This window comes from Oncorhynchus masou, chromosome 5, assembly GCF_036934945.1.
Source record: "Oncorhynchus masou masou isolate Uvic2021 chromosome 5, UVic_Omas_1.1, whole genome shotgun sequence".
Lineage (NCBI taxonomy): Eukaryota > Metazoa > Chordata > Actinopteri > Salmoniformes > Salmonidae > Oncorhynchus > Oncorhynchus masou.
The window spans coordinates 52,639,703-52,655,232 of NC_088216.1; the positions used below are offsets into that span (position 1 = coordinate 52,639,703).

The following is a 15,530-nucleotide window of genomic DNA, read 5'->3' on the forward strand; positions in this document are numbered from 1 at the left end:
TAATCTTATCTTTTTATTTTGTCGTGTAAATTGCTTTGAACTGTTGTATGAAAGCACATTTTCCAATATGCTCAATAGGATTAATGTGCTAACAACCATGTGCTAACCATTACTGTACCTGCCATACTATAATACAATTTCCTAGTCCTGGCACCCAGTGGTTGTCGGTACTGTAGTTTAACTGTGCCAAAAGGCCATTTAAAAAAAACAATGTATTTGTATAATAGTGTCCAAAAAAAAACACTTTCATGGTCATAACAGCCATAATTTAACATGAGATGGTGTTAAAATATTGTATGAATATACCAGTTGAAATGGAGCATGTGTCCTTCTGAATTCCTGAGCAGGGATATTACCAGTACACTAATGATAGTGGTTGGGCAAAATGTCCGCCTGTACACACAGCAGCCCATGTCCGCCTGTACACACAGCAGCCCATGTCCTCCTATAGTGCTTCCAGAAGTAGGCTGTAGCGCCACATTGTGCTTCTCTCACTGCCACTGACACAGTCTGTGCAATCACACAGGCACAGTACACATGGCGCATACACACAGAATGCACTATGGAACGCTTCAAATTGGAAATTGCTCCTCATGTCTAATGATCCAAGACTGTGTATAGCGTACTATATGTAAAGCAAGGGATGTATGAGGTAAATATGTTATTTACTGTATTTCTTTGGGTGCTTGGTTATCCAGTGCAATCCACTGTAGTGCAATGAATGATATGAGGGATTGACTCCAGTTTGAATACACACAAATCAAGCACAAACGGGTCAATCCAAAATAATGAAAATACCTGCTGTTTTAGGATGGTGCGAAACAGGGAACACTGTTCAGTAGGCAAGAAGTGGAAAAACGCTTTGTCTATATTGAAGGATGCATCATCCAAATAGCAATGGAAATGTATCCCTGCTTTGTCTGAGCGCTAAGCATTAGCTTCCCCTGTCATTGTGATCACAAGTTCACACTCTCTGATCACACTCACTCTCACCCCAGAGTTGTCTAAAGTAGAGTATGCCTTAAGTAATGCATTGTATTGGAAGATATTTATTGCCTGTTTATTTGTTTTAATTTATTTGGGGGGGTTCTACATTTTAACATAGACAGAGGGCAGCACTTACAGCTATGAAACTGCACTGAAATTCTACAGTACTCATAATATTGTGAGTTTAGTGCCATTTTGCGGATGTTAAATATTGCCCATAGGTTTTTTTGGGGGTATCATTCAGACACTCATTGTGATTTTAATGAAGATGTGAACAATTAAAGTTTCTGTATGTAACAATGTTATTGTTCTGTGTAGTGTATCATGTCTACAAATAAATATCAACGGTCTGAATTAAAAGTTGTGGTGCAACTGCCATGTGATGTCTGGAAAAAGGAAAAATATGCACAGCCAATGGTCAGGTGCTGGATAGAAAACAGATTTAAAATAATGTCCTCAGATGTTTATTTTTGTAATGTTTGAGAACCTATAATAGAGCAAATTGTAGGCGATAGCCCAATGACCAAGGGCTTGTACAATTATTACCTCCACTAGTGATTGGGGTTGTGACAGTAACTATGGGCCAGGCCAGGAGGGTAGGAGAGAGAAGGGAAGAGGGGGTGATTAGCCTGACTTTATCCCCAGGGACAGATGGTGGACACGGGTTTAGCGGCTTACCAACGAGGCGTCTTGAGCCTTCTCCCTTAGGAGGCTAGTCTATGTCCACGCTGCAAGGAGGTGTGGAGAGAACTCGCTGTCTGTCCACCGAGAGGGAGAGAGCCTAGGAGACAGGTGAGTAAAGACATACAGGCCCTGAGTGTCTCTCCCTGGATAGTTTGGGCCCCAACTTAACTCTGGGCATAGGCCATGGAGAGAATGGTATGCGTCTCTCCTAAGCTGCTCAGGTACTTCGTAAATCCTTTGGCTATAGTGCTATATCTGTTGGTAAGGTGAGGTGTAAGGGAGTTTTCTATTGGCGTATCTGGGGAATCTCCTGAAAAAGAGGAATACTACTTGAGTGATCGTGTTTTCAATAAGCACATGTATAACAGCCAACCTTCCTCCATAGATTTCTGTGTCAGGACAGTAAGGGGATCTCATCAGGACGTGGAGCCATGCTGCTGAGAATTTTGCCCCGAGCGGCTGCACTGCTCATGCTGTGTGTTCAGCTCCTGCATGCCTCTGTGCTGCCTACTGTATCCTCCTACGAGTTCACTGCCTATAGGATGCAGCAGTATGCCATTCAGCAGGAAAAACATGGTAGGGTCACTTGGCCAGACATACTAAGTATCTACACCAGAGAAAGGTTTACACATGTTATTCGATCATTTCAAAATATATAGTGCAGCTCTGTGGAGCAGCTTTCTTTTTATGTGCTGTACTCCTAAAGAAGATATTTGTGCACTGTTTTCATTATTTTCTGTGATTGAGACAGGAAAGACAAAGTGAAGTTTGGAACTGTGTTTTTTCATGTGACCTCTGTGTTGACCTGTGGAGGTTGTCGCGGTGCCATCGTGCAGGCGGAGGCCCGCTCAGCAGACGAACCAGTGTTAACACGACGCTGTGTCATCATGAAGCTGCCGGACTTCACCGTGGAGCGATACTTTGAGGCTCTGAGGCAGAGCGCTGCCGCTGTACTCCTCCTGCTACCCAAAAACATGTCCGCTGTCCCCCAGGATATCATACAGGTATCTTAGACCTTTTATCAGGGTTGGCGGCCCATTCTATTGTAATATCAATCACTTGGGAGTATACAACAATTTACAGGTTTATGACAATGCCTGTTTTCTCTACCTTGCACCTTCAAGTTCTGGATATGTGGCACATTAATCCAATATAGTGTTAACCCTTTGCTTCCATACAGACCTTCATGGTGAGTGAGAGCGAAGCGTTGTTAAAGGATACCATCATGCCTGTGTACGTGACCCCGGAGGACGAGCAGCTCCTTTATATGTACGAAGAGGTCAAGCACGCCGCAGCCTCTCGCACCTCCTCTATACTGGTCCGAGGTAAGTGGAGAAGGCGGGATGGGAGGAAGAGGGTCTGGAGAGTAGGAAGGTTGGAGAGGGGCATGAGTAAAGGGGATGAAAGAAAGGAGGTAGACTGAGGGAAGAGAAAGGAGGGGGATACAGCGCAATGTGAAAATCGATTTTAATAATAATAAATGTAATAGGTTCAGCATTCATAACACAACTTGAACTTCTTTCTTTTACTCTCTGTCAGTGTTCCGTAGTATGGTTACAGCCACCGTATTTCAGATTCTAGTGAGCAACACCAACCCCATCAAGCCCATCACTGACAGTACAATCATTACTCTGGAGGTGAGTCTCTCTCCAACCCTGTCTATGACCAAGGACATCAGCTAATTCTTATGGCATTTGAACCTTGGAATGAATTATAATTGGATGTGAAATACTGTATTAGGCCTTCTGGTCCCAACATAGCCAAGTCAGACTTGTGTACAGATTGTGATTGGTCAGTGTGCCTTCAGGGTGTACTTCCTGGTGCTGGAGAGGATGCGCCCACCATCGTTATCACGGCCCACTACGACTCCTACGGCCTTACTCCAGTAAGTCAACTGCACGCTGCGTATACTAGTGAAATAAAAATCTATTCACAAATACAGAGTTTCAATCAAAAATATTGGTGCATGTGTAAAACAGTGGCTGTCATATGGAGCAGACTCCAATGGTAGCGGAGTCATCATCTTGCTTGAGCTGGTCCGTCTTTTCCAGAAACTTTACAGCAACCCCCACAGCCAGCCTGCGTGAGTTATACACACTATCTTTTAGTTATTTACAGACGTAAAACGTATGCACACATGACTTTAAGTCGCTAAGTGGCATAAATGATTACTATATATATTGAATATTATCACTATTCATAGATGAAATTAAAATAATTAATCACATATACAGTGCATTCGGAAAATGTTTTCAGACCCCTTGACGAGCTCTTAGACAGGATTGTGTCGCGCACAGACCTAGGGAAGCGTACCAAAACATTTCTGCAGTGTTGAAGTTCCCCAAGAGCACAGTGGCCTCCATCATTCTTAAATGGAAGACGTTTGGAACCACCAAGACTCTTCTTAGAGCTGGCTGCCCAGCCAAACTGAGCAAGCAGGGGAAAGGGCCTTGGTCAGGGAGGTGACCAAGAACCTGATGGACGCTCTGACATGGCTCCAGAGTTCCTCTGTGGAGATGGTAGAACCTTCAAAAAGACAACCATCTTTGCAGCACTCCACCAATTTATGGTAGAGTGGCCAGACGGAAGCCACTCCTCACTAAAAGGCACATGACAGACGGCTTGGAGTTTGCCAAAAGGCACCTAAAGTACTCTCAGACCATGAGAAACAATATTCTCTGGTCTGATGAAACCAAGATTGAACTCTTTGGCCTGAATGTCAAGCGGCATGTCTGGAGGAAACCTGGTACCATCCCTTATGGTGAAGCATGGTGGTAGCAGCAGCATCATGTTGTGACAAAGTTTTTCAGCGGCAGGGACTGGGGAGACTAATCAGGCTTGAGGGAAAGATGAAAGGAGAAAAGTACAGAGGGATCCTTGATGAAAACCTGCTCAGGACCAGGTTCACCTTTCAACAGGACAACGACCGTAAGCACACAACCAAGATAATGCAGGAGTGTCTTTTGGAAAACAAGTCTCTAAATGTTCTTGAGTGGCCCAGCCAGAGCCCGGACTTGAACCTGATTCAACATCTCTGGAGAGACCTGAAAATAGCTGTGCAGCGACGCTCCACATCCAACCTGACAGAACCTGAGAGGATCTGCAGAGAATAATGAGAGAAACTCCACCAAATACAGGTGTGCCAAGCTTGTAGCATTATACCCAAGAAGAATCGAGGCTGTAATCACTGCCAAATGTGATTCAACTAAGTACTGAGTGAAGGGTCTGAATACTTATGTAAATGTGATAATTCAGTTATCATTTTTTATATATTTGCAAAAATGTATAACCTGTTTTTGCTTTTTCATAATGGGGTATTGTGTGTAGATTTATGAAGATTAAAAAAAAGGCTGTAACATAAAGTGCAAAAGTCAAAGGGTCTGAATACTTTCCAAATGCACTGTATATTAAATTTGTAATACATTTCAAATATCATACACTTTGAGTAATAGTACCATATCCAATCAGGTTTTAAGAGAATATTTGGGCATTTGAAAAGACACTTGTGTTCTTTGTGTTCTAGATACCATCTTCTTTTCTCCCTGACTGGTGGTGGGAAGTATAACTTCCTGGGTACCAAGAGGTTTATAGAGGAGAATATGGATCATGCCGGTGAGTTGTTATTTCACTTGATCGTCTTTCAGTTATGGAGTCGAGACCAGAACTATCGAAGACTAGACCAAGACCAACCATCTCAAGTCAGAAACATAAAGCATCTCCACCCTAAAAACTTTACCCACTGCATGTACACCTGGCTTCTACAGTAGGGAGGTAGGCCCCCTAACACATGTTTTCATACCTACTATGCCACATACTTGTGTTTTCATCTGCTGTTTAGTGGGTGAACCATGGCTGGGAGGACACTGCTACAACAGCCCTGCAGTCTGGTTGATTGTAGCCTTGCCTTATTTCTCTCTCAAGTTGATTCTATCCTTGTGGTCTGTCTCCCTCCAGAGACCAGCCTTCTCCATGACAATGTGGCGTTTGTTCTGTGTCTGGACACGTTGGCCAATGGGGACGACATGTTCCTGCACGTGTCCCGCCCCCCCAAACCTGGCACCCCTCAGCATGCCTTCGTACAACATCTGGAACAGGTAACTCCTCCCACCAGCAGATACTGTAGGAAGTGTGGAGGCGCTTGATGGCCCAATGTCACTTGTATGAACTAAACGTACATGCATCCCACCACCTTCCATGTAGGTAGTTTCTTCCCGGTTCCCTTGGGTGAGGTTTGGGATGGTCCACAAGAAGATCAACTTGGGGGAGTCCACTGTTTCCTGGGAGCACGAGCGCTATGCCATGCGCAGGATACCAGGCTTCACGCTGTCTCACCTAGAGGACCCCAAATCTGAACTCAGAGGCTCCATCCTGGACACTGTGTGAGTGGCACTACTCTTGTTTTATTTTAGGGTGGAATGACAACAGTATATTCAATGCATATTCCACAAGATTTTCCCAGTCAAGTATCTAGACTCTTAGACATATTGGCATTATTACAGAGTCTGGAAAAGGTCCATAATGAGACTGTTACCCTCCCAACAGGTTGCACGTGGACTTGAGGAAGATGAAGCGCAATGCCATCGTTATTGCAGAATCGCTAGCTCGGTTTATGTATAATCTCTCTGACAAGGTATAAAACATGTACTCACACACACACACACACACACACACACACACACACACACACACACACACACACACACACACACACACACACACACACACACACACACACACACACACACATACACAAAATAATACTTTATTTTAATCAATGAGGAAACAAATTAACTCATCTCAATTTGTTTTCCAATAGGGTTCCCCAAAAGACATACAGGTCTTCAAGGGCCAAATGGTAAGATTTTATTTTTTTACCAGAATCAGGAAAGGCAACTACAGTCATGAAAGGAACAATTCTGTCATCCAGTTTAGTGTACACTGTTGCATCAGTTCCAAGCAGATTTATCAGAAGTTGACTGTCCTATGCACAGTGAAAACATAATGCAAGGGGAATCGTTAATCTGATTACTGGTGATTGGATGAGAGAAACTGATTTATAAAATGATTGTGGGGGCTGTCTTGTTAGACTTCAGTGCAGCTTTTGACATTATTGATCATAGTCTGCTTCTGGAAATATTGATGTGTTATGGCTTATGTGTTATGGCCCCTGCTATAATGTGGGTAAAGAGTTACTTGTCTAACAGAACACAGAGGGTGTTCTTTAATTTAAGCATCTCAAACATAATCCAGGTAGAAGCAGGAATTCCCCAGGGTAGCTGTTTAGGCCCCTTGCTTTTTCCATTCTTTACTAACGACATGCCACTGGCATTGTGTAAGGCCAGTGTGTCTATGTATGTGGATGACTCAACACTTTACACTTAAGCTACTACAGTGACTGAAATGACTGCAACACTTAACAAAGAGCTGCAGCTAGTTTCAGAATGTTTTGCAAGGAATAAGTTAATCCTAAATATTTCCTAAACTTAAAGCATTGCATTTGGAACAAACCATTCACTTAACCCTAAACCTCAACTACATCTCGTAATGAATAATGTGGAAATTTTGCAAGTTAAGGTGACTAAACTGCTTGGAGTTTCCCTGGATTGTAAACTGTCATGCCTTTTACTAAAGTCCTTCTTGCTCAGTTTGGTCGGACAGCCAGCTCTAGGCAGAGTCTGGGTAGTTCTATATTTTTTTCATTTCCCAATTATGGAAACCACTTTGCTCTTGGAAACTTTCAACATGCTAGAAATAGTTTTATACGCTTCCTCATATATATATACACACAGTATATGCTTCATCACAATTCTATCTCTGAGATCTACAGACAGTTCTTTGAACTTCATGGTATATTTTTTGCTCTGACATGCACTGTCAGCTGTGGGACCTTATATACACAGGTGTGTTTCTTTCTAAATCATGTCCAAACAATTGAATTGGCCACAGGTGGACTCCAATGAGGTTGTAGTGGCATCTCAAGGATGATCGATGGAAACAGGAAATTGGTTGAGCCTGCGCTCAATTTGGAGTGTCATAGCAAAAGGGTGTGAATACTTATGTAAATTAAATATTTATTGACATGTCAATACATTTTTCCCCTTTGTCATTATGGGGTATTGTGTGGAGATGGTTGAGAAAAAATATATACATTTCATCCATTTTGAATTGAGGCTGTAACACAACAACATGTGAAATGAGTCAAGGGGTATGAGTACTTTCAAAAGGCACTGTACCTCTAACCTAAACTTGTGCAGTATGCATCCTCAATAGTTCATCTCAATCTCTGGTATAGGAGTTTCAGGACAGTCGCATGTCTAGCCTGATGTCCTTCCTGACATCAATCCCACGGGCAACACAGCTGGATAAGGATCCCAAACACACCATACTGGTGAACACTCTGGAACATGAGCTGAGGTACTATCTGCACCAGGTCCACAGACACACCTTCCGCCAAGACAAGAGGTACAAGACAGACAGACGCACGCACGTGCGCATGCACACAGCCATAAAGAGCACGTCTTCCTACCTTTCGTTCCTTGAAATTATGATTGTTAAGAGTGAATTGGTAATGTTTGTTTCTCTTTCAGGGATCCTGAACTTACCTTTTTTGACCAAATGGAGCAACCAATGATGATGTATAGGTATGAGGACTAAATGTGTAAAACAGTCACATTTTAGGTGCTAGTCCAATGAGGAAAACAGTATCCAATCACCCACACTTGCCAATCCAACAACTAACCTTTATATTTTTCATATTTTTATTATACGAATATTGTATAGACATTAAGTAAACAATGCATTTCATCGTCTGGGTTTGTGAGGTTGTTTCCATGTTTTCATTATGTTTGGTAATTGTTAACTTGATTTCGTTCCCTACATATTTTATCACCAGGATTAAGCCAGCAGCTTTTGACCTCTTCCTTGGGGGCTGTATAGCTGCTTACCTGGCGATAGTCTACTATGCCATCGAGGTTGGTAGACATTCACAGTTCACCTTGGTATACATAGACTGCCCATTTGTCAACAAACCCTGTCACTGGATCCAAAAAAGTGCATTTTCCCAACGGGGATATTAAGCATATTCTTTTATTGTGAGGTTATGCAATATTAATTATGCATTAGTGCCAGGGTCTGAAATTGTTGCTCAAGAAACACTGACCATGTGCTGATTTATCCACTTTCCTTCTTCCTTTTTAAGAATTGTGGATATCTCTACACCAAACTGAAAGCAGCTGTGAAGTCCAAACAGAAGTAAGGTTGTGACCAATGCTTTGAAGACCTGGAAGACAGAGTTGTTTTTTTTAGGTCCAATGGAAAAGACTTTTGTGCAAGAACTGACACTGAATAGGGAATTGTGTAGGCCATATACTGCATTTCTGTTTGAAACTATCTCAACTGAACAAGCCCATGGGGCATTGTTGAAAAGGTTATTTAAAAATAATTTGATGTCCATGTTAATGGTGACAACAACAAAAAATGTCACCAATTTGTATGAAATGTATTTTGTTACTTTTACAGTTGTTTTAAATCAACAGAAACCCTCTGAGTAACATGAACTGTTTGTTTTATTTTCAAAAGTTTTGCTTTTTCTATTAATAACATTTCTAGCTACATTTGGATTATCGTATATATATATAGAAAAACTCTCAGCCGGAGCCTGCACATTGCATAACTTCAAGCCCCCGTCATGCTATGGGACTGTGCACCCCCTAACGTATGTATTTTTCGTATGACACTGTTGTTGAATATCCTTGAATGTCCTCTGTAGTTTTCGATAAACTTGTGATCACACCTCAGTGGTTGAGATAAAGAGCGTTAGCAAAATCTCTGTGCCATTACTCTTGCTAAATAACTAAAGCAAGTCATTCAAGTGTATCAAACTTACCTTTCCAACGTGAAGGCCGTGCCCTCGAGTTGTTTTACTTTCACAGGCTCGGCTACACTTATTTGAAAGTACGTGCGAGCCTACAAAGAAGAACAACAAACTTCTAGACACGTGGATCAGCCAGACACAGCATCTTCTAGAATGTCAGCTAATGATCAGTGCCAACATGAGGGAGTGGAGAAGAAGACTACACTAGAGGATCGATTTAGCAGTAATTGTAGGATTGTAATTTAGATAAATTAACTCCTGTTTACTTGCCTGAAAAGATGCCCATGTTGAGTTTATTACAGTTGCTAATAGCTAGGCTTTTTTTCTTGGGATAAATGGGAGTTGGACGGATACTGTGGGGTTTACAATAAGGCACAATGTATTAAAAAATGTCTGTACCCCACTGACAAATAATGTGGAACACTAGGCTAGACAGTGGGAGCAGCAAGGCATTAGTGTGGTACTGAACTAAATCTCCCTCCTTGCTTGGCAGGTAGTGGTGTAAAGTAACTAAGTAAAAATAAGTGAGTAATTTTTGTTGTTGGGGGGTGTGTATCTGTCCTTTACTCAAGTGTATATATATTTTTGTATATAGACTCTTACTATATTCATAAAGATAATGTGCACTTTTTACTCCCATTTTCCCTGACACCCAAAAGTACTTGTTACACTTCGAATGCTCAGGCAGGACATCAAAATGGTACAATTCACACTTATCAAGAGAACGCATGGTCGTCACTACTGCCTCTGATCTGGCTTACTCGCTAAACGCAACTAATAGGTTTCTAAATTATGTCTGAATGTTGGTGTGCCCCTGGCTGTCTGTAGATCTTTTTTTTGGAATTGGTCGCTCTTTTTTGCTTAATGTAAGGAATTTGATGTATAGGTGTAATTTATACTTTTGATACTTACGTACATTTTAAAACAGATACTTTGAATATTTTACTCAAGTAGTATTTTACTGGGTGGCTCACTGACTTGAGCCTTTATTTTTAGGGAGTGGTTGAAATTTACGCAATTGTTACCTGGAGGAAAATGGGCGATGGTCATGCTTTTTCAATTTCAGCCAGGGTTTAGTATTATTATTATTTATGCTCAGGGGAGGGTCATGTCATTTGAAATCGATTAAATGTCAGTATTTTTCAGCATTTTGGAATGTACATATTGAATTAGACCATATGTAACTGGTTTACAACCCTGCTCTCTCATTCTCCTCGCTAAGGCCAGTATTGGTGGGCATTTCGCTTTTACCTTTCCATTGGCTGTTCGATCAGTCCATATTTGTGCTTGGCGTATCAAGAATGTGGGCGTGTAGAGAACCTAGCGAATCGAGTAGCACTTGTAGTGATGCCATACAGTGGTAGAAATGTGTTCAATACAACTGGGAACTCTGAAATTTCAGACTTCCAACTTCAGTGTGTTCAAGACAACTGGGAACTCGAGGAAACAAATCAGGTCATGTAATTTGTAATATATTTTTTGTGTGATTATTTTGTTGCTTATTATATGTTGATGTATGCCCCTCATCTCTGATACATTCAGCAGCAGTGCACGATAGGCTATAGGAAGTACAAGATTGGAGAAGCACAGGGCAAAGTTATATAAGAAAATGTAGTTCCTAAATAGATAGGCTATGTATAGTACATTGACTGGATGAATAACAGTACAGTCCCTAGGAACAGTACAGACTGTGTTCTGGCATTTAGTACATCCGCCAGAGGGAGCCAAAGACTAAATCTAAATCAGTCATTGTTACACAACCTCGTCTCCATACCATTTCGACCATTTCCAAGTGACGTTTGGGAGGATGAGTGGAAATGGCTGTATAGGTTAAGTCGGAGCCTTACATGGCAAATTGGCACTCTTTCCTTACAATCCATCTAGGAAACAATGTTTTTGAGTACAGTATGACAAGCATTTAATTTGTATTGATACCAGTTGCACATTCTCCCTTAAAATAGTCTTATTTTTTTCACTTTTGAAACTGTACCTAATCCCCATTTTATTATATTTGAGGTTATGTTAAAGTCGGGGGCAGGCAATATTACTTTCAAACACAGTGTAGTTTGAGAGTAATATTCCCTCGAGTTTGATTACAATATTTAATTTTCAGATGGGGAGCAACAAGAAGTTGACATACCTAGCATTCTTGCAAGTAACAAGAAATCCTTCATGTTATATAGGGCTTTATGTTGGCTCGATATCCATGGTTTTGGATTGCTATCATGAATGTTATTTTGAGATTTACAGTTCAAGGATAGTTAATTAGCGTGATTTCCATGGCGCTGGTCCACACAGGAAGTGTGGGAGAGGGACAGAAAGAGGACAGCGAACAGTTGGCCTTAAAACTCTCCCAGTAGACTATCGAAGTCAGTGAGAAAATACCCCAAATATATGTATGGTTATAATATTTGCATGTCTTACATTTTAAAAACAAAAGATATAAACAAAATTCATTAACAAAAATAATAATTGCCCTGAAACAAGAGCCCCAAAGTACACCTTTCTTATGACCTGGAGATCACCCCTCCCTTACAAGTTATCCTTGTTACAACCAGTCTGCACTCCTGGACAAACTAGCCAAAACATTAGGAGAGGAAGTTCACCTTTTAGAGGCTGAGGAGCATGATCATTACTCATCTTTTTTGTCTTAAACTTTATTACCCTGCATTTTTCTGTGTTTAATCTTATTCTTTCCGTTGTGTCCTGCCACAGCTTGCTCCTCTGCTGGCTGCCAACTTTCCGTAATTATCTCTCTCTCGCTCTCTTGCTCTCTCGCTCTCTTGCTCTCTCTCATTCTTGCTCGCTCACGTTCGCTCTCCTTCTCCCCTTCTCTCTCTCCATCTCTGCTAGCTGTTCACCAGAGAGCAGGGCCGGCGAATTAAATCTCTCTCGGGGATTTGCCCAATATAAACATGACACACATCTGGAGGACGCCAGATTCTTGACACGTAACAAGAACCAGCCTCGCGACTGGCGCAGGAGCATTCATCTTCTTGTATTCCCCGCCACCTCCCTTCTCCTCTTGCTCTTATTCACTTTTTCCATTCTGCTCTCTGCTTTCTGCTGTTTTGTTGTCGGTGCTCCGCAGGCAGTAAACTCTCCCCAAAACTCTCGAGTTGATTATCAAATGACTGATCTTTTTCACTGTTACTCATCCATTAGCTATTCTACTAAGAATAGCTAATGGTGGCATCTATAAACTCTACATGGTGATTGCACAACAGTTAGACAGTACAGTAAAAACATGGTGGATTTAGTTTTTCATAGATGACTTACAGTGTGAGTACAATAATTCACCTAATTGTCCACAACCATTACATCAGTCACAGATGATGGATAATGTCTAATGACACCATTATTTCATTCAATTTATAATCTTGGCTTCATAACTCCAGCTAACGATATAATGCAAAATTAATGAAAGGGCATAAGAGTGTTTGATGTGTGTGTGTTTCTACATGCCTGCGTGTGACCTGTGACATCCTGTTTGTTTGCATACATACGTATGTCAGTGGGTCTGTGTGTGCGTATGCGTGTGTATGGTGCATGTGTGTGTTCGTTAGGGTTTGTGCATTCTTTCCATTACCCAGACCAAATCAATGCAGTGAGCTCAGAGCCAACTAGCACCCCCCTACATCTCTCCTCCTCCTCCCTCTCTGGTTTTGCTGTGCTGTGCTAGGGGGGAGAGTGGAAAGAGCTGACCCAACCCTGTCAGGCCAGGCCTGGCCCCAATGTAGCTCTGGCCCCCTGCCTGGCCTCCTGCTGCTGCTCATGGAGCTTGACACACACACACAGACACACAGACAGTGGCTGTCTCAACACATGCGACCCAGGCTCCAATAACATTTACACACACACTCACACAGCCTTGCATGCACACACAGACTATTCACACACATTCTTAGTTCTACTGTTTGCTTATGTTTCTTTTGACTATTCCTGTGAAATGTGTTGGTTTTGGCACCTTATGTGAAAGGTGAGGTTTGTCAGAAGTGTAAAGCACAGGAGGCTGCTGAGGGGAGGACAGCTTAAAATAATGTCAGGAACGGAATAAATATGCCTAAAAATAACATATATAATTTGTGAAAAAAACAAGTGAGGCATTCTTCTGAATAGAAAACTGAGTAGAAGAAGCAAATCAAAATTATTAAATGACCCTTTGGGTAACAGGACATGACTTTATGGCGCTGGAGGGAGTAGCAGGCGTTTTATGGGGTCCTGACCAATTGTCCTATTTTGTGTTTTTGCGCTGATCTTGTTTGTTTTATTTTTTATTTTATTTTTTACATAATGCTACCCGCACTATTTGCAATGACACCCTTTTTTTGCACTGGCTCTTGTACACTCACTGGACTCTATCCACACACTCTCACATACTACACTGATACTCCAACACATACACACATACTCACACGCACATGCATATTGACGCACACACACACACACACACAGACACACTTTCACACTTTTTCATACAGCACACGCTGCTGCTACTCTATTTATTGTCTATCCTGATTGCCTAGTCACTTTTACCCCTACTTACATGTGCATATTACCTCAACTGCCTCGTACCCCTGAACATTGACTCTACCGGCACTCCTTGTAAATAGCCTCGTTATTGTGTTACTATTTTGTTATTTTTTTGTGTGCACGATTTTCTTACTTTTTAGCTCTGCATTATTGGGAAAGGTCTTGTAAGTAAGCATTTCATGGTAAACATCTGTGTTATTCGATGCATGTGACAAATACATTTGATTTGACATAATAATAATAATAATTCCATTTAGCAGACACTTTTATCTAAAGCAACTTTGTCATGCATGCATACATTGTACGTATGGAGGACTCCTGGAAATTGAACCCACTACCCTGACATGTAGGCCTATAAGCATTTCCATGAGTGATCAAATAACTTGTATCAATGCTTTTGGGGGATTTGACCACTCAATTTTGTACTTTCAAAATTATACTTTTCACTGCTGCTTACGGTGGGTGGTCACCATATCGCATCATTTTCAACTATACAGTAATGCTGATTTGACTTTATATGTAGTGGTGAGCCACAGTAATTCACCTCATCAAACCTCTATAAATCAGTTTATATATTGAACCAATCCTGGTGGCATAGCACAACACTAACAATCAATGCTGTCATAACATGAGGCCTTTGCTCTAACTATATAGAATCTGAACTATCTTTTAGCATGTTGATCTCAAATTCTATCAAACCCAAATACATAAAACCTGTAATTTATTAAAACAATTTCAGAGGTGCAGCCAGGAGCAATGCCGTTTTATGGATTCCAGTGTTCCATATTGGTTGAATTCTAGGAACTTTAAGATATTGTACATGGGGCCTCCTTGGTGGTGCAGCGGTCTAAGTCACTGGATCAAGGTGCTTGAGGCATCACTACAGCATCGGGTTCCATCCCAGGCTGTGTCACAGCCGGTCATGACTGGGAGACCCATGAGGCGGCGCACAATTGGCCCAGCATCAGGTTTGGCCGGCCAGGACTTCCTTGTCCCATCGCGATCTAGCGACTCCTTGTGGCGGGCCGGGCGCCTGCAAGCTGACATCGGGTGCTTGTAAACTGACTTCGATCGGCAGCTGGACGGTGTTTCCTCTGATACATTGGTGCGGCTGGCTTACGGGTTAAGCGAACAGTGTGTGAAGAAGCAGTGCGGATTGGCAGGGTCTTGTTTTGGAGGACGCATGGCTCTCGACCTTCCCCTCTCCCGAGTCCGTAGGGGAGTTTCCGCGATGGGACAAGACTCTAACTGCCAATTGGATATCACGAAAAAGGGGTAAAAGTACAAAAAAGTTATATATTGTACAAATGACAAGAGAAAAACTGTTATTTCTATTACATCCTGTTTTTGAGTTTTATTTTGTTCAGGAATGTTTCATCAATGCCACAAAATGTCAGTGCAATAACCTGTGTTAATGAACACTGAGTGAATAGTCTCCTATTGTGAATGTCAC

General features: G+C 41.7%; 1 protein-coding gene across 1 annotated transcript; it reads left to right on the forward strand.

The window, feature by feature from the left end:
- Nucleotides 1-2,102: 2,102 nt before the first annotated feature.
- zgc:109965 (Nicalin-1-like) lies at nucleotides 2,103-8,926 on the forward strand. The gene is made up of 15 exons (XM_064955826.1): nucleotides 2,103-2,247; nucleotides 2,485-2,675; nucleotides 2,852-2,996; nucleotides 3,211-3,308; nucleotides 3,479-3,556; nucleotides 3,651-3,754; nucleotides 5,195-5,283; nucleotides 5,626-5,765; nucleotides 5,872-6,050; nucleotides 6,214-6,301; nucleotides 6,488-6,526; nucleotides 7,964-8,133; nucleotides 8,259-8,312; nucleotides 8,564-8,642; nucleotides 8,870-8,926. Exons 1-15 carry the CDS (start codon nucleotides 2,103-2,105, stop codon nucleotides 8,924-8,926), a joined length of 1,656 nt encoding a protein of 551 aa, XP_064811898.1.
- The last annotated feature ends 6,604 nt before the right edge of the window (nucleotides 8,927-15,530 follow it).